At 36.4% G+C, this 20,641-nt stretch overlaps 1 protein-coding gene and 1 long non-coding RNA gene across 7 annotated transcripts in view; one reads left to right on the forward strand and one right to left on the reverse strand.

Annotated features, from left to right (window-relative positions):
- The window catches only part of IPO11 (importin 11), a 214,877-nt gene that overhangs the window by 129,679 nt on the left and 64,557 nt on the right, over positions 1–20,641 (forward strand). For 4 of the 6 annotated variants that reach the window (XR_007127672.1, XM_047731306.1, XM_047731303.1 and 1 more), the window contains exons 25-27: positions 1,764–1,859; positions 2,594–2,707; positions 8,963–9,084. Coding sequence is in view for 5 of the 6 variants with exons in the window: in XM_047731306.1 (XP_047587262.1) it covers positions 1,764–1,859; positions 2,594–2,707; positions 8,963–9,084 (332 nt within the window). In the remaining variant the exon portion in view is untranslated. Of the gene's footprint in view, positions 1–1,763; positions 1,860–2,593; positions 2,708–8,962; positions 9,085–10,152; positions 10,353–13,717; positions 14,093–20,641 lie in introns of those variants that run through there. The other 2 variants (XM_047731305.1, XM_047731307.1) reach the window with 2 other exon arrangements.
- Positions 466–20,162, reverse strand: LOC125100838 (uncharacterized). The gene is made up of 3 exons (XR_007127673.1): positions 19,612–20,162; positions 17,222–17,226; positions 466–476 (listed from the first exon to the last, which is right to left on the reverse strand). It is a non-coding gene; the product is annotated as an uncharacterized LOC125100838 (long non-coding RNA).

The following is a 20,641-nucleotide window of genomic DNA, read 5'->3' on the forward strand; positions in this document are numbered from 1 at the left end:
TTCTATTCGTGTATCTGTGTGTGTGTGTGAGACATGTTCTTTATCTTTTCATCTATAGGTAGACACTTGGGTTGCTTCCTTTTCTTGGCTATTGTAAATAATGCAGTAAATATAAGGGTGCACATATCTTTTTTAATTAATGTTTTCATTTTCTCTGGGTGAAGAGCCAGTAGTGGAATTACTGGATCATATGGTACTTCTAATTTTAAGTTTTTTTTTTTTTTTTTAAGATTTTATTTATTTATTTGACAGAGATCACGAGTAGGCAGAGAGGCAGGCGAGGGAGAGGGGGAAGCAGGCTCCCCGCTGAGTAGAGAGCCCGATGCAGGGTTCAATCCCAGGACTCTTTTTTTTTTTTTTTTTTTTTAAAGATTTTATTTATTTATTTGACAGAGAGAGATCACAAGTAGACGGAGAGGCAGGCAGAGAGAGAGAGGGAAGCAGGCTTCTTGCTGAGCAGAGAGCCCGATGTGGGACTCGATCCCAGGACCCTGAGATCATGACCTGAGCCGAAGGCAGCGGCTTAACCCACTGAGCCACCCAGGCGCCCAATCCCAGGACTCTTGAGACCATGACCTGAGTTGAAGGCAGAGGCCTAACTGACTGAGCCACCCAGGCGCCCCAAAGTTTACGTTTTTTGAGGAACCTCCATACAGGTTTCCACAGAGGTTGCGCCAGCTTGCTTTCCTGCCAACAATTCATAAGGATGACTTTTTCTCCACATCCTTGCCAACACTTGTTTCTTATGTTGTTGATTTTAACCATTCTGATGGGTGTGAGATGAGCTCATTGTGACTTTAATTTGTATTTCCCTGTTGATGTGTGATGTTGATGATCTTTTTATGTGTCTGTTGGATATATGTATGTCTTCTCTGGAAAAATAATCTATTCATGTGCTCTGCTCACTTTTAATAGGATTATTTGTTGTTCTGTTTTGATTTGTCTTTTTGTGTTGAGTTGTATAAATTCTTTATGTGTTTTAGATACTATCCCTTATCAGATACATTATTTGCAAATATCTTCTTCCATTAGTTGGATTGTCTTTTTGTTATTGTTGATGGGATCATGCAGTTCCAATAGTTGAATTTTACTTTTGTTTCCCTTGCCAAAGGAGACTATCTCGAAAAATGTTTCTGCAGCTGATGTCTAAGGGATTACTGTCTATGTTTTCTTCCAGGAATTTTATGGTTTCAGGAATCAAATTTAGGTCTTCAATCCCTTTTGAGGGTTGTTTTTTTGTTTTGTTTTGTTTTGTTTTGTTTTTGTTTTGTTTTTTTTTTTGGCGATGGTTTAAGGAAGGGCTTCAATTTCATTCTTTTGGATATAGCTATTGAGTTTTCCAAACACCATTTGTTGAAGAGACTTATCCCCATTGCATATTTTTGCCTCACTTTTGAAAGCCAACACTTTTGAAATGCTTTGTGCTGGTTGTATTAGTGTACCATTTTGTAAGGGTTATTTGTTTAAAATGAAAATGTAATAATGAACATGATATCTGTTATTAGGATGTGATTAATTATAATTCTTTGTGAGATGCATAGCTGTGTCTATTATACATCTCATATCAAATTTTATATCAAATCCATTTTTAATGGATTTTCTTGTTAAAGTGTATCCAGTGCTAGAATATTGGATACCTCATATGTTTGTATGTATTCAAAGATATAGTGTGTGATATTTAATCATTGTTTTCTTTACCTGTATTATAATGAAGCAGTGACTTGGATTATAAAGTGTTACCAGTGAGTCTTTCTGGTTTTTAGGTTGTGGAAAATGCCCTTAAAGTGAACCCAGTATTAGGTCCACAAATGTTTCAACCGATTCTACCCTGTGTTTTCAGAGGTATTATAGAAGGAGAGGTAAGATTTTCCTTAAGCTTTTCAGAATAATAATGGATTCTAGTGTTCTACTTTTAATTTTCCTTCTTCATTGGAAAATTATTTCTTTTTTGTTGTTAGATATAAAAAGAAAACTTCTTACTATTGGATTATTTTGAAGTAAATTAAGTAGTTTTCAGGGTAGTTATACAGTTTGGCTTTTTCTTTCTCCAACAAACTATAGCTGCTGCTGCTGCTGCTTTTTTTTTTTTTTTTTTTTTTTTTTTTTGATAACTCTCTCACTTATATGCATGTGTATTCATCCACAAAGATTTGAAGCAGAGTAATGGGAAAGAACAGTGCTAATTGTAGTACATATTGAATATATGAAAATACCGATTATTTTCTAAGTCAGTCTCTTAAGTGGATTCACATAACCATGTATTGTATGAGTATTTACATTACTATAAATAAATAAGCGATTGGTAAGTATTCTTTGTGTTTTTCTTTAAAATCCACATTTTTTATATATATATACACACACACACACACACACACACACACACGTATGTAGCACATATATATTACCTTGTATGGCATATATTTAGAAAGTTATTTATAACTCAGATAATACTGGCAGTATATCCTAAAGTGATTTTGAAGGAGAATATTACTTTATATCCCTGTTGACTGTTACCATGTCTATGATTGTTCATAGTCATGTTTATACTCATACCTTGGTATAATTTTATGTGTGCTCTATTTTAATTATACAGAGGTACCCTGTTGTGATGTCAACGTATCTTGGAGTTATGGGTCGAGTCCTGCTACAAAACACTAGTTTTTTTTCTTCACTTCTTAATGAGATGGCACATAAATTTAACCAGGAGGTAAGAATCAGTTTACTTAAATTGAAGACAGTCTTTTCAATAAGGATTGGAAATAATTGGGAAAATAATTCTATAAAACTCTTGTTTTGTATTTTGTATATCTTTAAAATTTTGTATTTTAAGACTTTAATAACTTACATTGTACCTGTAATTTTGAAGAAGAAGGAAAAAAGAATCTCTGAATGGCAATTGAAATTTACATTATTTCTCTTTCATAATAGTTTTGTTCTGCTTAACCGTAGGATGGAATTTTAATTCGTTTATGGTTGCAATTTTTTTTTACTCACACTTAAAAGGAAAGAAATACTTTACATAAAATTATTTACTGTCTTTGTTCCATTCCTTTACTGAACTTGTTCGTAGTGTCATGTGATGCATTTCCATCATAATTATTATGGGAAGTAACTTTTACAGTAAAGGCTTATTTTTAAAAAACTGTAACTGAAACCAGCCACCAGGGTAAGTACAAGACAGGTTCTTGAGTAAGTTGGTTACTTGAGACTATATACATTATATTAAATTTGTTTTTTATGTATTAAGTCCTTAATCTTTAAAAATTTGTAAGATACAGAAAGTTGAAAGTACTTGAATGATGTCTTTAGAATGGAGGCAATTTATAAAATCTTTTGGTTTGAGAAACAAGACTACTTCAAGGAAATCTAGAACAAGGAAGTGCAAATTTTAGAATGTACAAAGTTTTTCTAGAATTAGATTTATATATAATCTAATTAGAAATCCTTGCCTTTGTTTAGATGAATAGATAGGTAATATTTTTCATTGCCTTTATTAAATTTAACTGTGATGGGGTAATATTAAACTCTTAAATGAATTTATTCAGTTGAGTTCAAAATTTGTTGAGTGACTTTAATAATAACTATATTTAACAACAATATAAGTGCCATGTATTATATTAATTTCTCACAACAACCCATTGAGATAATAGTATTTTTATTTCCATCTCACATTTGAGAAATCTGAGGCTTATAGAGTTTTACTGGCTTGCTCAATTTCACACAGCTAGTAAATGATGGAATTGCTTTATATACTCCAGCAACCTAACTTTGGAGCCTGATATCTCAGTGACCACAGTGTACTGCCTCCTATCTGTCTTGGAACAGGCACTTTACACTATGTACTGGAGACACTTGTTTTGACAAGCTCAGAGTAATCTTCAGGGAGAAAGTACTTGAATGGGCAATTTCACAATAACAGTATGAGTGCTGTGTTAGAGATAATGTTCAGCAGTGTGCTGTGGGAAGAAAAGAGGTATCTACTATGTTACCTTTTTTTTTAGTGTGTGTGTGTGTGTGTGTGTGTGTGTGTGATAAAATATATATAACATATAATTTACCCTCAACGATTTTTAAGTATATGGTTCAGAGCTTTTAAATGTATTCATAATGTACAATCATCAGCACCATGCATAGGCAGCGTCCACTGGAGTTAATTTCATATTAAAGAGAAATAATGAACTGTGGCTGTTGCTGGTAGTGTTGAAACCCATTGGCAGTGTGAAAGATTGAGGAAAAGAGCTGTTATTATTGGTTCAGACTTACTTTTGATCCGTCTTTAGAGCACTTTTTCATGGAACACTTTTTATCTTTTCTGTCTTCATTTTTCATTATGAAGAGGACATTCTTTTTTTTCCTCAAAGAACTTGACATGTCAAGCCATCATGATTGAGTATAGAGATGCAGTGAGTAAAATACTATTCTAGTTCAAATGGCTACTAATGACTGTGAGCACAGTTATGAAGAACGCCAAAAATATATGCAAGAATTAAATAGGGAAATGAGTTCCAGTAAATCTAGAGAGCTTTGAAGGAAGCAGCGATCTCAGAGAAAGATTTCTCTTCTCAACCCTTGAAAACAGTATGAGATAGTAGAGTAAGCCAAGTTAAATTAAGAGTGATTTTATATCTTTGGGAGAAGAGCTGTACTCGTTGCACAAGTCAGGGTTAGAACAGTTTGTCCTCTAAGCATTTGTTACTCAGTCTTTCAACGTTCCTTGTTTATATTGAATGAATAATGAAAACTTTTTAGACTAATCACCTAATTTAGAGCTTAGATCCTTGGGGTATTAAAGAATGGTAGTTTGTTGTGGGGAGATTTACTAGAAAATGAAGGTATTTGTAGTCCCTTTTTACCCTTTTTCTCCTGTACGAATAGCTTCTTTCTGGTATAAACAAGTGTTGCGGAACGCAGGATGGGGGAAGGGGCTTTTCCAATGAGGGTGTCTCAGCATTCAGGATCTAGATTTTCATTTAAGTCATCTGATTTTATGTGGGAGTGGGAAAGGGGATCTACAAGATTCTAATTATTCCTTGTATAGATTCTCAGTTTTTCTGTTTTGAGTTCTGTGCCTCCCATCTGCCTTCTTTGTGGCCTGGGGGTTGCAGGGTTCTGAGAACCAGATCTGTTTATCTTAGATTGTTATTCCCTTGGCAGGCAGCTTGGTTTCAGGCTTTTCTCTTCTGCCCAGTCACTTAACATTTTTGTCTACCCACCATCCTCAAACACTGTTGTTGTCTTTACCTAATGTAGTTGCTCCTCTTTATAGACACTGTGGGATTATTCCTTTGTTTTTTATATTTCTTTACTTTCATTGTAGTGGGGTTTCATGGGGGTCCAGGAAATGCATATTTTCAGTAATAAGATTGTTTTCATAATGTCTATATGCTTCCAGGGTAAATACCTTAATTATAAAGATGTAATAAAAATGTTTGTAGCTGAATAATTTGAGTAATTTGAGTTTATCTTTGTACAAAAGATTTGTTCCATTTGTCCCATTTAGAATTTCAGATGTTACTGAACGTGTGCTTCAGAGCAACCATATTGTGTTTTCTAATACATACATAGAATTTTATCACTTCCCTGTTGCAAACCTCCTTGGTTTTGAGATTTCTTTAGATTGAGGAGAAAGTCTGACCTCTCAATGTAGGTTTGCCTGCAAGGCTTACTGTAATCTGGTTTGTGACTCCTTTAGCCTCTTCTAGCCTCCTTTTGGAGCTCATTGATAGCCATTCAGCACACAGAACATTTTCCAGTTTTTTTCTTGCTCCAGGGCTCTTGCATACAGGCTCTTCACTCCCTGTCCCTCAGACACTCCCTGCCAGTCTCTCACCTTCCTTAATTTGATTCCTTATCTTGTTTTATTCTGCTTTAAAGCTTAACTCCTCTGGGTAACTTTGCCTTAGTCTCCTAAGTTTTAGTTAGGTCTCTCTTGATGTTCTTGTAGTATTGGGAACTATGCATTTATTATCAGGGCCAGGTTTGGGTGAGACAAGTGAGGTGGTGAGAATGAGCACCTCCTTACATTTTATACCCCACACACCTTTTTTTGTTTTATCCTTGTTCTGGGTCTGTTCATTGTGTTCCCCAGGGTCAGCAGACTATGTATGGCCTATGGACCATATCCTGTCTGCTGCTTGTTTTTATCAAATCTGTGAATAAAGAATGATTTTTCATATTTCTTATTGGTTGAAAAAATAATAGGACTTCCTGACACATGAAAGTTACCCCAAATTTTGTACTGGAACATATCCGTGTCCATTTTTTTTTTATCTGTTGTTTATGACTGATGTTGGGAGTTGAATAGTTGCATCTAAGAACATATGGCCCACAGAACCTTAGATATGTACTTAACTGTCCCTTTATGGAAAAGGTTTGCTGATCCTTATGTTTTAATTGCTTGTTTAAAGTCCCCACAAATTCACTGTTTTGTGCTTAAGTATTTTTATGATGAAGGAGATAAATAAATTATAAATAAAAGTGGACAATAGAGATATCTTTCTGTGCTGATTGAATCTTTATTTCAACCAGGTACATTATTGTAGCTTTGGTTGACTATATTACACTTTAATGATGACTTGATATTTGCTTTTATAATGGATAGTGGTTTGTTTTTTAAAATCTTGCTTACTGGATAATAATTGCAGTAAGTCTGGAGAGCATCTCTACCATTTGTTTCCAAATGAAATATGAATTGAAGACACGTGGTATATATCAGAAGTTATCAAGTGGTTGTGTTTCATGATTCCCTTAGTGTGTTTGTAATATATTCACAGTGCTCATAGGCCAAAAATAAAAATATCTAACAGTTCCTTTAAGTGGTTGGGTCCAAATAGCTTAATACATATTTTTGTCCTAATAACTTAGTAGTTATTGAAAAATAATACACAAAAGTCTAAAGAAAGAATAATATATTTCATTCTTAAATATCTACAAGTACTCACTAATGAAATATATGTGCCTAGCGAGCACCACTCAGATTCGCAAACTTCAGAATCAGATTGGAGTCCTCCACCTTCACTTTTTGTTTTACCTGGATTTCTAGGTAATGCTTTGTAAAGATAGGAAGTCACCACAAGGAACAGTTTTTGTAGTTTCTGACCAATATTTCTGTGTTTCTCTGAATAATTGTAAATATTCTGTGAGTTCATTGTGGCATCTTAGGATGCAGGACATAGTTTGCAGAGCTCAAGTATAAATAACTATCTTGAATTAACAAGTGTTCCCTTGACTGTTTATTTTTATATTTTTTTAAGATTTGTTTATTTACTTTATAGAGAGACCATGCATCTGGGAGCAGGGGGAGGGGCAGAGGAAGAGGGAGGGAAGTCCTCACTGACTGTGAAGACCGTGATGGCATGGAGCTCAGTCCCATGACTCTGAGATCATGACCTGGGCAGAAATCAAGAGTGGCATACTTACCCAGCTGAGCTACCCAGGCACCTGACTATTTATTACTTTTAAAAAAATGTTGAAGTATTTCTTGGAAAATACGTAGAGGCATAAAAGTAGAAAAGTATGAGAACTTAAGATTGACTTTAAGTTACCAACATTCATGAGGTAGAGATTTTGATATTAAATGCGTTTTTTAAAAATGTGGACATTTATATAAGTGGACAAGTGTTTATGAGGCAAACCCTGAGATTCACATTCAGTCTGTATGAACACTACAGTTGGTTGTGTTTTACTTTTTAGATTCTAAGTGTATCAGTGTATCAGTCAGGGTCCTCCAGAAAAAAATAGAATCTAGTGTGTGTGTGTGTTTGCATGTACATACATCACACACACACACACACACACATACACGAAGACAAGAGAAAATGAGAGGAGAGAATGGGCGGGGGGAAGTAGGAAGGTAGTGATTTTAAGGAATTGGCTTATTTTAAGGATTATGAGGACTGGCAAGTTCTAAGTTTTTAGCGACACTGAAAACTCAAACAGGATTTCTGTGTTACAGTCTAGAGGCAAGATTTCTTCTTTTCTGGGAAACCTTAATTTTTGGTCTTAAGACAAAATTCACCTGATTGAATGAAGCCTAACCTCACATTATCTAGGGTAATCTCTTTTCTTTAAAGTCACCTCTTTGTACATGTTAATCATATCTACAAAATGTTTTCACCGCAACATCTAGACTAGTATTTAACCATACAACTGGACACCTTAGCCTAAATAAGGTTGATAGGTACAATTAACCAGCAAACTTTCTACTTCTGCATTATGTTGATTTCTTTTTTTTTTTAATATTTTTATTTATTTGAGAGAGGGAGTGTGAGCGAGAGTGTGTAATCAGCAGGAGGACCAGAGCAAGAGGGAGAATTGGACTTTCCACTGAGCAGTGAGCCCAATGCGGGGCTCGATCTCAGGACCCTGAGATCATGACCCTAGTGGAAGCAGACATTTAACTGACTGAGCCACCCAAGTGCCCCTTATGTTCATTTATTTTTAATATTGCATATAATGTCTTAGAAACTGGTTTATTTTTCTTTGAAATTCTGCAGGTTGAGATTGCAACCTGCCCTTTCCTCTGAAAGTAGCAATGAATCAGTCCAACAAACTACACCTTAAACATTTAAATATTTCATCATCTAACTGAATAACTGTAACCTAAGTACAAGTTGACAATTTTGAAAAATGCATTTACTTTTTTAGTACAGAAGAATGTATTGCATTGGTGATTTAGTAAATAAAAAATTACGAAAACCGCCCATCGGCTATATATTGGTTTTGAGCAGCCTGTTTAGCTCTCAGAATAAATTGGTTCCCAAGATTAATTAGAGTCATTTTCTGGTTTTGCTCAAATTATTCCTTTCTAGCTCAAGGCTGGTCCCAGTTTCTGGTATTCCAATTCTGTGGTTTGTTGGAATTGAACTTCAACCATGCCTTATGAGGTTTTAGCCTTTAACAGTACTTATCCACAAGTAATTAGCATTTCAAACATCGTGAGATGTCTCTTCTCTTTTTTCAGATGGACCAGCTTTTGGGAAATATGATTGAAATGTGGGTTGATCGCATGGACAACATTACGCAGCCTGAAAGAAGAAAACTTTCAGCTTTGGCTTTGCTCTCTCTTCTGCCATCTGATAATAGGTGAGGAAATATTTTTTAGAATTTTTTTAAAACATCAAAATATTATCACCTTTTTTTTGCCATTGTTATTGCTGCATGTTGCTGGGCAGTATTGTTTTATGTATATGTATGCTCATTTTGTTAGTAGATAATGCTGGGGCAGGTACTGGTCTAGATCTAATAAGATGTGAATGGGAGTGGTGGGCACTACAGTTCAACTTGGTCAAATTCATTTAATTAATTTTTGTCTGAATTTTCATTTTTTTATAATCAGATTTTATTAGACTTCTTTTAGGTCATTTTAAAATATAAGATGAATAATATATCAATAGCAGTTCATAAAAAGGATCTTCCTCATAATTCAAAAGAATGTTACATAATCTTTTTTTTGGGGATTATCTTTAAAGAAGCTTGCAAGTACTTTTTTTCTTATTACATTGATGAAGTCATTTTATTATAGTTTACAAACTTTGTTAAAATTCTCATTTCTGTAAAGCAAATGCAAAATGCTTTTTTTTTTGGGCATTAGACACAAATATCGATTTTCTTTATTTTTACCCGTCTTTGTGGTTTTGCAGTATCTGCTTGAATTTTTTTTTTTTTTTTTTTTTTGGTACTTTTAATTTTAAAGGCATAAAAGTGGGTCGTAAGACTTGATTTTGTATGATAAAAATAAAGTAGATCGTTTTGTCTTTGGGAACTTTCCGAACACATCTTTCCTAATGATTAATTAGTTAAATAAATCCAGTTAGCTTTAGAAATCCTTGTTAAAAATGTAGGTGTTATTTATTTCTAATATGATAGTTTGAGTTAAGCACATAGGTACTTGTTTTGTCCTAATCATAGATTCTGATTATTGAGCATGTACTGTATGTCTTTATATTTCAATACATTTATATCTCATTCAGTTTTTAATATAGTTCTGAGATATAGGCATGATTCTTCTTATAGAGCAAAGAAAGAACTTAAAAATGTAAACTAACTTGTCTAGGGTGTGGCATGTATGTTCTATTTATGTATATTTTGACCTGGGGCAACTTGATTCCAGGGTTTGCTCTTTTTAACTACAAAAATGGTGCTCTTTTGCAGGTAGACACCCACAAGACCAGTACATTTCCTCACTGTGAAATTGAGTGGCATTTTATTTTTGAAAACCAAATTTTAGCTCCTAGTATTTTATTGCTGTTTCCTTTTCTTAATGGATAAATAGTGATTGAGGTTATTTAGACCTTTAAAATTGAAGAGTTAAAGAACCTGGCCTTTGGCAGTAGCCAGCACTCTGTAAACATTTGTGGAATAAATTAATGAATGGAAAAAAATTAAGGTTAGAAAAACATGTTAGGGTTTTTTCTAACATAAAGTACTGAAATTACTGAAGGTAAATTAGAAGTGACACACATTATATGAAGGGTATCTAATTGTATCTAAAGCATATTTGTTTAACATTTTTTTATGAGACAACTGTTTGCTTTAATATTTTATTTTATGTAAGTGTGTGGTCAAAAAACACTAAAGTGGCCAAAATAGTCAGCTTCTCTCAGGAAAATACAAGATTTCTTAAAGTCTGGAATAGACCATGGTGGGGGGCAGGGGCAGGTGTCTCATGTCATCCTGTCTAAATTGAGGGGCAGAACTTTAATAAGACTTGGAATTCTCTTAAACATGAAAATTTCAGATTAAAAACTTGGGAGAAGATAGTTGTGATAGGAAGATCAGATCTTGTTTTTAAAAATAAAGTAAGTATTAGAACAATCTTATGGGCACCAATGAATTCGTGTCATCCTAAGGGTACCAAGAAAGTCTTAAATAATGTAGTGATAGAATTCTAAAGAATAATTACTGAACTTTATAGTCGGCTTAGTGACTAAAGAAACTTCAATAGATACAGAATATGTAATGATCTGCAAACAAAAAACTAAATTGCTGTATAATTTTCCCACATAGTCATTGGCCCATGATAGAACTTAAAAAGATTTATATTCACATTTCTAGTGAAAGGTAATGTGGGATTTTAGGACAGCTTTATTGTTTTATCACTTTTCCTCTACTTAAACTACAGAGTTGTTGGAGTTTGGGAGAATTTTCCCCTTTCTGCGTCCCCAGTAATAATACCTGGTTAATCTCTCATGTAATAGCAATTTTCTGTTTCTGCATTTCTTTTAGACATTGCAGTTTAACGTTTTCTTTGCCTGAAATAAGTAGATCTAACAATGTTCATGGTGATTTTTTAAATCATCTAAATTGGGAAATGTTGTTTTCTTCTCTTACTATAACAGATTTTCAAATGCAGAAATACACTGTTCTAAAGCATGGTTTCTCACATATAGTACTAGTGATATTTAGGGACAGGTGATTATTTGGGTTTTGGGTGTTTTTCCTAAGATTTTTTGTGGGGGAGTGCTTACACACAAGCCAGGGGGTGGGGTAGAGGGAGAAAAGGAGAGAAATCCTCAAGCAGACTCCCTGCTGAGCAGAAAGTCCAACATGGGGCTTGATCCCAGGACCCAGAGATCATGACCTGAGCCAAAATCAAGAGTTGGATGCTCAACCAACTGAGCCACCCAGGCGCCCCTTTTTTAAAGAGGGGGTAGCAGAAGCAGAGAGAGAGAATCTTAAGCAAACTCCACGCCCAGTGTGGAGCTGGACAAGGGGCTCGATGTCAGGACCTTGAGATCATGATCTTCGCTGGTATCAGAGTAGTCAGACACTTAGTCTGACTGAGGCACCCAGGTGCCCCCAGATGATTATTTGTTATGGGGAACTCCCTGGCACCTCATAACATACCTGCAGCACCTCTGCCCTTTAGATGCCAGTAGAACTTCTAACCTCCAGTTGAGAATCACTGCTCTAAAGAATGACCATTTGAGAAACAAACTCTCCTTTACCCTAATCCACTAGTTCTGTTCAGAAATGTGGTAAAAACTCTAGACTTCAGAGCCACTCTGAAATCCCAGTGCCACTGGTGACTTGCTGCTGCTGATGACTGTGTTACTTGTATTAGCTGTGGCTAAGTTTCCTTGTTTTTAAAATGTATGTGTGTTCCTAATGGACAGTTGTAAAGATTATGTGAGTTTACGTGTGCAAGGTCAGACTGCCTGGATAGATGCGGTTAGCTGTTTTTATTTCATCCCTTTCTTCCTTTCTCATGTATTCATCCATTTACTGTAGTACAGAGTTCTAAAAGTAAAAGTCCCTGTGTGTACATGCCTTCATTTTTACTTCAGTACAGTTTCAGGTATATTGAGTATCTGACACCTATTCATTATTTATTGTAAAATTGTGTGTTAACCACACATGTTCTAAGGAATGGCACTTTGTATTCAGAATTATCACCTACTTAAGAAACTGCCTTTATAATAAACTCCTGAAGTGTCAGATTTACTAAACCTGCTTGGATTGGACATATTTCTTGTTTATCTCAAAATTAGTGTATATAATACCCACATTTGGAAATTTATTATTATTTAAGAAATTTCTAAGATAGTTTCTAAGATAAATCCTTTTACAACTTTTAAAACGTTAGACTAGTCGAATCAAGGTAACAGTTTCCAAAGTGTAATATTTTGGTATAGTTTAAACATGGTTAAATGAAAGACAAGTTTATAATTTTTAAAATGTAGACATGTTGTTTTACCTGAGTTATGCTTTGTTTAAGCTGACTGCTTTTAAATGAGTCTTTAACATGGTAGACTTTTGGGGCACCTGTTTGGCTCAGTCAAAAGAAAAGAGCATGTGATTTGATCTCAGGGTTGTGAGTTTCAGCCCCATGTTGGGTATAGAGATTACTTAAAATAAATTACAAAAAAAAAAAAAAACAACATGATAGACTTTAATTTTCATCCCTTACAGTAGAGAGCATTTTTTACTTCTACGTCACGTATTCTTTAGTATAGTATTTTCTTTTATCTGTAAATCTTTGACTGCAGATTTTAGTAGCTTTCCTATAGTAAAAATTGGTTCTCAGTTTTTTTTAGTCTTTCACAAGAAAAATGCTTTAGAAACATCATGTCTGGGAACAGCTTTATTGAGATATAATTCATAGACCATACATTTTACCCACATAAAGTGTACAGTTAAGTAGTATTTAGAAAACTCACAGTCATGTAGCCATCACCACAGTTGATTTTAGAACATTTTCATCACTTCCAGAAGGAAGCATGTACTGTTATGTAGTCTTCATTTTCTCACCATACCCCTGCCCCCAGCTCAAGACATCAGAGCAAGGGCTTGAGAGTAGTAAGGATGGAGAATAGAAGATGCATCCTAAAAAGACAAGGCCTTCAAGGTAGAGTCAGTTTTATTCTCTTTGAATTGTGCAATGATTAGTTTCCATCTAACAATGCTGTTAAAGATAATCTACTAGTCTTGTGGGGAAGTTATTTTAATCCGTTTTGCTGCTGCCCAACTTGTCACATATTGGAAATGCTAGGATTCAGGTCTTTAAATTTTCATCTGATGTTTGCTTTCCTCCTTGTTGCCAGCATTTGGTCTTTGCTTATTCATTCATTTATTTGTTGAGTAGACATTACTAAATATGAATGTGTCATTAGTAGGTCCTGAGTGCTTTAAAATGCAGGTTTGATTGTTAATCAGATACAGTGAGGCCATCAGATCAGGGGATAGTTGCCATTGAAAGATACTTTGTCATTCACAGTTCCCAAGAGGAGGATGCATGCCACATCACACAGAACCACGAGGTAACACCGTGGTTGGTCTGCACATGGACTGAGGGCACATTGTGGGCAAGAGCTTTTAATATGGTTTCCATGGGAAGGAATGGGAAAGCAAGGGTCAGGTGGTTTAGGATTGGCTAGTTTAAATAGTTTTGGTAGGCTGTAGGGTGTAGGCACTGTTGCACGTTGCTGTTACAGGCAGGGGGATAGTGGACCCAAGTGTTAGAGCCTCATGAAAGAGGTAGCTGTGTATATGGGCTCTGGATCAGTTGGTTTGCTCCTGTAATTTATGCAGGAACGCAGTCTTTTATTGTCTCTCTGAATTGGGTAACCCTGGGAGGGTCAGTCTCTCCAGGGTCATAAAGGCCCCATTGGTCAAACCATCAGCATATGGAAAGATAAGGAGGCATGATTAATATACCAAATATTAACCAACTTTTGTTCTTAGCAGCATGCTTAACACCTTAGTAGGTCCACAGCAAGTTTAACGAATGAATGAAAAATGAGTTTAATATACTGTAATAGTGTGCTGTTTTTTCTCCCAACTAAATAACATTTGTCTGAACTTCTAAAGAATGTGCCTGAAAAATTAAGCTAACTTGATCTCTCAGTCTGTCAGCCCCGGGAAAAAGTATAGCATACTTTTTGGTCACTGTATAAAGTACTACTTGAAGTAGTACCCAGATAATTGTTCAGTTTTGTCATATTAATACACGATAAAACATTTTCACATTTAGCAGCCTTAAAAAGGAGAGTTTTTGTAGCTACTCTGATTTGTAGTATTGTTGCAAATTAGGAGTTTTTTGAATGGACTTACTTTAGGCATACTTTAAATCTGTTCATTTACTTATATATATAAATTTTGCATACCTGCCTGTTAATATCCTTTCTCAAAAAAGAAGTATGGAATGAATTTTGATGTATTTACTTTTAAAAGAATATATTTTTAAAATTTACAGTTGTCATTTGAACATTAAATCTACTTTTATAAATTGAGAAAGGTAGTATGAGATTGTGGGATTTGGAATTGCATTTTTGTTCTTTTTTTAAAATTTCAAATATATAATTCGGTTTCTTTGCAGTTAAATAAAAATTCACTCATTCTTATAATCTTTTTGTTCTAACACTTGGGAAGTCAGTCTCTCTGAAAATCAATTTGCTATAATGAATAAGACAATTTATATTGTTCTGAATTGCTACAATTAAAAAATATGCACAAGGTATACAAATAAAGTATAAATAAAGTCCTCAGACATTCAACAAACACTAAGTAAATCCTTTTGCATCATTTATTTCCATTGTAATGATAGTTAATTTTGAAGTAAAAAACTATAAGTGGACACATTTATACTAATTATCTGCCTCAGTTTAAAAAAAAACAGGGTCTCAAAGACTGGTTCTAAACTGATTAATCAAAGTCTCAATTACTAATGTATTACCAATTCTATTAGTAGATTAGAGCAGTGAGTAATTTTATGTATTTATGTATTCATTCATTTTGAGAGATGGGTAATTTTATTTTTTTTTAAGATTTTATTTATTTATTTGACAGAGATCACAAGTAGGCAGAGAAACAGGCAGAGAGAGGGAGAAGGAGGCTCCCCGCCGAGCAGAGAGCCCGATGCGGGGCTCGATCCTAGGACCCTGGGATCATGACCTGAGCCGAAGGCAGAGGCTTTAATCCACTGAGCCACCCAGACACCCCATGAGATGGGTAATTTTAAACAAAAGATTCTCATACGTTGTATAGGTCTGATTTTATGAATGGGTTTCCGTTAGTAGGTTGAGCTGTTACTGGAAGTCAAATTACCAATTAAAGTTACATTGTCTCTGTTGCTTCTGAAAAGCTATGCTTTGTCTGTGTGTCAGATTGTTGTGTTTGTCTTCTAGAGCAGTCTGAGAAGACTGCCTAATGGAAACCATGCTTTTCCTCTATTTCTTATGTGTGGTTGATAGCCAAGATGATCCAGCCTTGGCTGAGCTATTTCGGTGTGTTCTACAATATACTAAGTTCAGAGTCAGAGTGGCAGAAAGCACCCTTAGTGATTACCCTACGCCTTAGCTGAATGATCATTCTTTCTCCCATTCCATCAAATACTGACCTGAATGTCAGTGGAATGCGGTGTCTGGGAGGAGCAAAACAGTTGCAGTCCTTGCTCTCATGAAACTTACAGTCTAGGGTTTTAGTTTTGTGGTGATTGCTCTTATTGTTGCTGCTTTTTTCCTGAAGATTGACTTGAACTGATTTCTCACAGTTTATATCATCTCATTATATAGTAACTTGCAGAAAGGAGCAGCAAGGTATCATTGGGGAAGTTAAGAAATTTTATTTTTCCAGAGTCGACTGTAAAATAATAGTTATTATAGGATATATTGAATGGTGACTATTTACCTCTCTCTCCTTGTTAGATAAGGAGACTAAAACGTGTCTAATAATTCTTGGAAATTTCAGAACTTCAGCTGTCGAGGTTCTATTTTCCATCTTCCCTTTGAATATATGGTTTACAAATAGGAGAGATATGCTTAGCTTTTTAAAATGAATATTTGGATTAGAATGTTTTCTTTTGTATGGAATCTAATGTAGTTTGTAGTAATTACTGGTTATGATCATTCAGTTCAACTGGGGAAAATCCCTTTGTGATGAAGCTTTTAATGATTTTATTTTTTGACTAGGCTATGCATATGTATTTTTTGGTTCTTGCTGTGAATTTACAGGCTGGTTTTCTTCCCAAACAGAAATTGAATAACATGCCTACTTTTGAGCTTGTTAATATTCATATACTGAATTTTGTTAGCTTTAATCTAATAGAAGCTGGAGGATACAGACAAGGTGGTTTAGGAAGATGAACAATTGGGGCCATAATTGCAGCTTTACTACTTTTATCTGTAGACAAAACAGTTTTGTGAAAAAAGAGATAAATTACTAATTCCTGGGCTTGGTAATTTTTTTTAATTGAAAGATTATAGTCATTTATAAAACTCCTTTTTTTAAGCTGAACATCAGTTTTTCTGTCAGTGCTTCGAAGTCTTTCTTTCTTCCCCCTTCCCCACAAAAGTTCTATCCTTTTTAAAGTGTTTGAAAGTGTTTCTGTTCCCTTACCTTAGAATTTGAATGGAAATAGTCCATTTTGGTTTTCATTTCCAATAAAGATTCACTTTATTCTGGTTCTAGCAGAGTAAAGTTACTTTAGTAAGAGTTACTTTAGGTTCCAGCAGAACCTAAATGCTCCTACATTCCTGTCCAATTATAAAGCCTATAGGACTGACACAACCAACACTGAGCAGTATTCTAAAGATTCCTGTTAAGTGCTAGAGAACCCTCCTGTGTGTTGGTGATACATCCCATTGGCACCGTTAGGACATACTATTCAGTGTGCCCTTGCATCTTAGAGCAACTATTTTTTTTTTTTTTTTTTGTCTTCTGTCTCCTGTCCTAACTACTAAGGAAAGTTCCTGAATGCATGTCAATATGAGACTATACTTACAATGTCTTCCTCACATCTAGGACCGGTACCCCCATCTACAAATTAGATAAATGCTTCTGATGAACCTTTCATAAGGTGGCAGTCATCTTACAGACCTCGGTACCCTTAACAAACAAGCAACCATTGTATAGCATTAAACTTGTAAACATATCACCCAAGAGACCAAAATTATGGTTCAGATGACTTTGAAGTAGAATGAGATGAAGAGAAGTTTGTGAACGAGATTGAAGTATCAACTCTAGGCCTAAATAATTGACAGCGTAGCTGTCTCCAACAAGGGTATAAAAGGAGTAAAATCACGAATCCTTGTGTACTTTCTGGTTTTTCTTGTGTAGCTTATCGCTTGAAGAGCATTTACTTTTGGGGATTCTTTTCCTTGAGCTTCTGCTTTCACTCTGTCCAGCAGTTTAAGAGAGAAAAATACACATCATGATGGAGAGGAGAGCTAAATTTGGGTTCAGATGCATGTTTTACTTACTATTTATGTGACATTGCCTTTCTGGCTCTTGGTTTTTTGATGTTTCCTGTGTGAGGTAATGAAACTGGCCAGTACCTATGGGTTATTATTATTATTATTTTTTAAGATTTTTATTTATTTATTTGAGGAAGAGTGGGAGAGACAGCACAAGCAGGAGGGGGGAGAGGGAGAAGCAGACTCCCCACTGAGCAGGGAGCCTGATGCAGGGCTCGATCCCAGGACAAAGGTAGACACTTAATTGACTGAGCCACCCAGGCACCCCTCTGTGGGTTATTTTGAGGCTAAATTGGAGAATGTATATACAATGGCCATTAGAGTGTTGAATGCATGAGAGTATTAAACGGTGAATGATTGAATATTAATCTTTTAATATTGCTATACTACTGTCTCTCTATTAATACCTGCTATTGTTAATGTTACTGCTGTCAGTTATTTTTTTAAGATTTTATTTATTTATTTGTCAAGAGAGAGTGAGCACAGGCAGAGTGGCAGGCAGAGGCAGAGGGAGAAGCAGGCTCCCTGCTGAGCAAGGAGCCCGATGTGGGACTCTATCCCAGGACGCTGGGATCATGACCTGAGCCGAAGGCATCCGCTTAACCAACTGAGCCACCCAGGCATCCCATTGCTGTCAGTTATTTTGACAAAGTGTGAAGGTACCAATTTAGGCTTTCCTGAGTCTCTCCCTCATTTACTCCGAGGCTATCTCCCATTCAGACAGTCCATATGTGACCTGCAACAACACTTGAAGAAAGACACTATCTCCCTGCAGCTGTTGCATGCAGGTACCTTTTGCATGTCTGCCAGTGCTCACTCTGCTCATTATTCCTATTCATTCATTACTTCTGTTGCTTCTCTTTCACCTTTGAGAAACTGGCAGTTATTTCCTGGAAGCCCTGGAAGAAGCTTCCATTGACTCATCTGTACAGAGTGGTTGTGTAAAGTTGACCCTCAGTTTGCATTTGCCAAACACTTAACATAATCATAGAATGTATAGCGAAACAGCAGCATGTGCTTTTCTTGTTAACATTCATCAGAAGTGGAGCCCTTAAATCCCCAGATTTATTAGAGATCCAGGAAAAAGATTTGGAGTAGAGACTATAGGTTGAAGGGAAACTGGAGAAAGCAGGTGGAATTCTGGGTGGTAAAAGGGCCCCAGTTTTGTTGCCTTACCTGAAATCTTTGCCATCGTTGGACATTTTTTGTCTTCCATTTGTTCATTTGTCAAACTCCTTCTAATTTCTCAGCCTAAAAGTGATTTCTGCCTTCTTGAAATTTTTGGACTGCATCATACATTCATTATCATGTATTGCTTGCTCTGCTTTTGTGCTTTTTATGTATCTTACCTCCGGACTTTTTGGAGGTCGGACCCATGTGCCCAGGGCGTATAGTGAAAGGCTTACGGTTTAGGCTCTGAACCACGCTGTGTAGATTGGAGTTCTGGCTCCTGAAATCACTGTGTGATCTTGAGCAAGGTATTTAACATATCTCTACCCTCATCTATAAAATAGAGCTACACTGTTGGATTGTTCTGTGTATTAAGTTGACATAATGCATGTATGGTACTTAGGACAATGCTTAGGAAGTGTTGTATGCTCAGTGTAAATAAATTCTGGTTGTGGTGATGATAATGTTTTACAGATTTTTTTTTTCTCTGCTTAACACCAGACATAGGGTACTCGCTTATAGAATACCCTGCATGGTCAGGATATTATTATCATGAGTTTGTCGACTGAACAGTTATTCTCTCACAGAACACCTTGGGTTCCTTGAAATCAGGGAACAGATTTTATCTTTAGTATCCTTCGAGTCTAGCAGTGTTTGACATACATAGGCTTCCAATAATATGCCTGAACTGGATATATTTAATTACCAATGCATTGTTCTCTTCTCAGTCTTGGATAGTTCCAAACACTTCCCTGGTGAGGGAGGGCCATAGGGCAAAGAGCTAGGGATCATCAGCAAAGGCCTGGTGGGCATTAGGGAAGCGCTGGGGACTGTAGTTGGGGTCTTCCTGCAGTCGCTTTTGTATATCAGCCCGGAGCTGCTGCCTGTAGCTCTCCTGAACCTCTGGTGCCTCCAGGTCCGGCTCAGGCTCTCAGGGCTCATCAGGGGCCGAGCTCCGGCTGCCTTAGCTGCCCGGCTCACGGCCTCTGAGAGAAGCAGCTGGGGGCCTTCACCCTGCATCGTCTTACGTCTCTTGGCAGGCATACCACTGAGGTAGGCATCGCTCAGGGGGGGCTGCGGCTTCACCTTCCGCTGGCTCTGAATGTCCTGCTGGATAATCGGAACCCACTTTGGGGGGACTGCAGCTGCCCAAGGCTCTGTCTCCGCTGAAGCTCCATCCTGCTCGTCACGGGAGCTGCCACCCTCAGGAGCAGGAGGTGGCCCTCGGGACATGGCCTCTTTTGCCGTAGTGCCCGGGGCCGGGGAAGCATTCTCCTGCTGAGGCTCAGGGGAAGTTCTTTTCATGTCAAAAACTTGGAAATTGTCTTTGGCAACGTGACGTCTCGCTGTTCACATGTAATCCATCACCAAAGCTGTTGACTGCACCTCTAAATATATCTCAAATCCATACCCTCCATTTCCGGTATCTTCCACTTACTCTTCCTAGGCTGTCGCATTAGCCTCCTAAACGGCTCTTTCTTCCAAGCCATATTCCACAGAGAAGATGACAGCCATGTTTTAAAAGCAGAAATGATCTTATTCCTCTTTTAGTTCGAAACCCGTTCGTGGTCTCCATGGGACAACCAGTCGGGATTTTCCTTACCTCTTAAGCCCTATTCCACCCTATTCCAGCCCTATTCTCTCTCAGTCGTTTCTACCAGCCTTGCTTGCCTTTCTCTCTCTTTGGAACGTGCTCAGCTTTTTCGTGCCTCAGAATCTTGACAGACTGTGAATTGACATGCTTTCTGATAGCTGCAGAACACTCTGTTTTTCCTTTA

The sequence above is a fragment of the Lutra lutra genome, chromosome 5 (assembly GCF_902655055.1).
Source record: "Lutra lutra chromosome 5, mLutLut1.2, whole genome shotgun sequence".
NCBI lineage: Eukaryota > Metazoa > Chordata > Mammalia > Carnivora > Mustelidae > Lutra > Lutra lutra.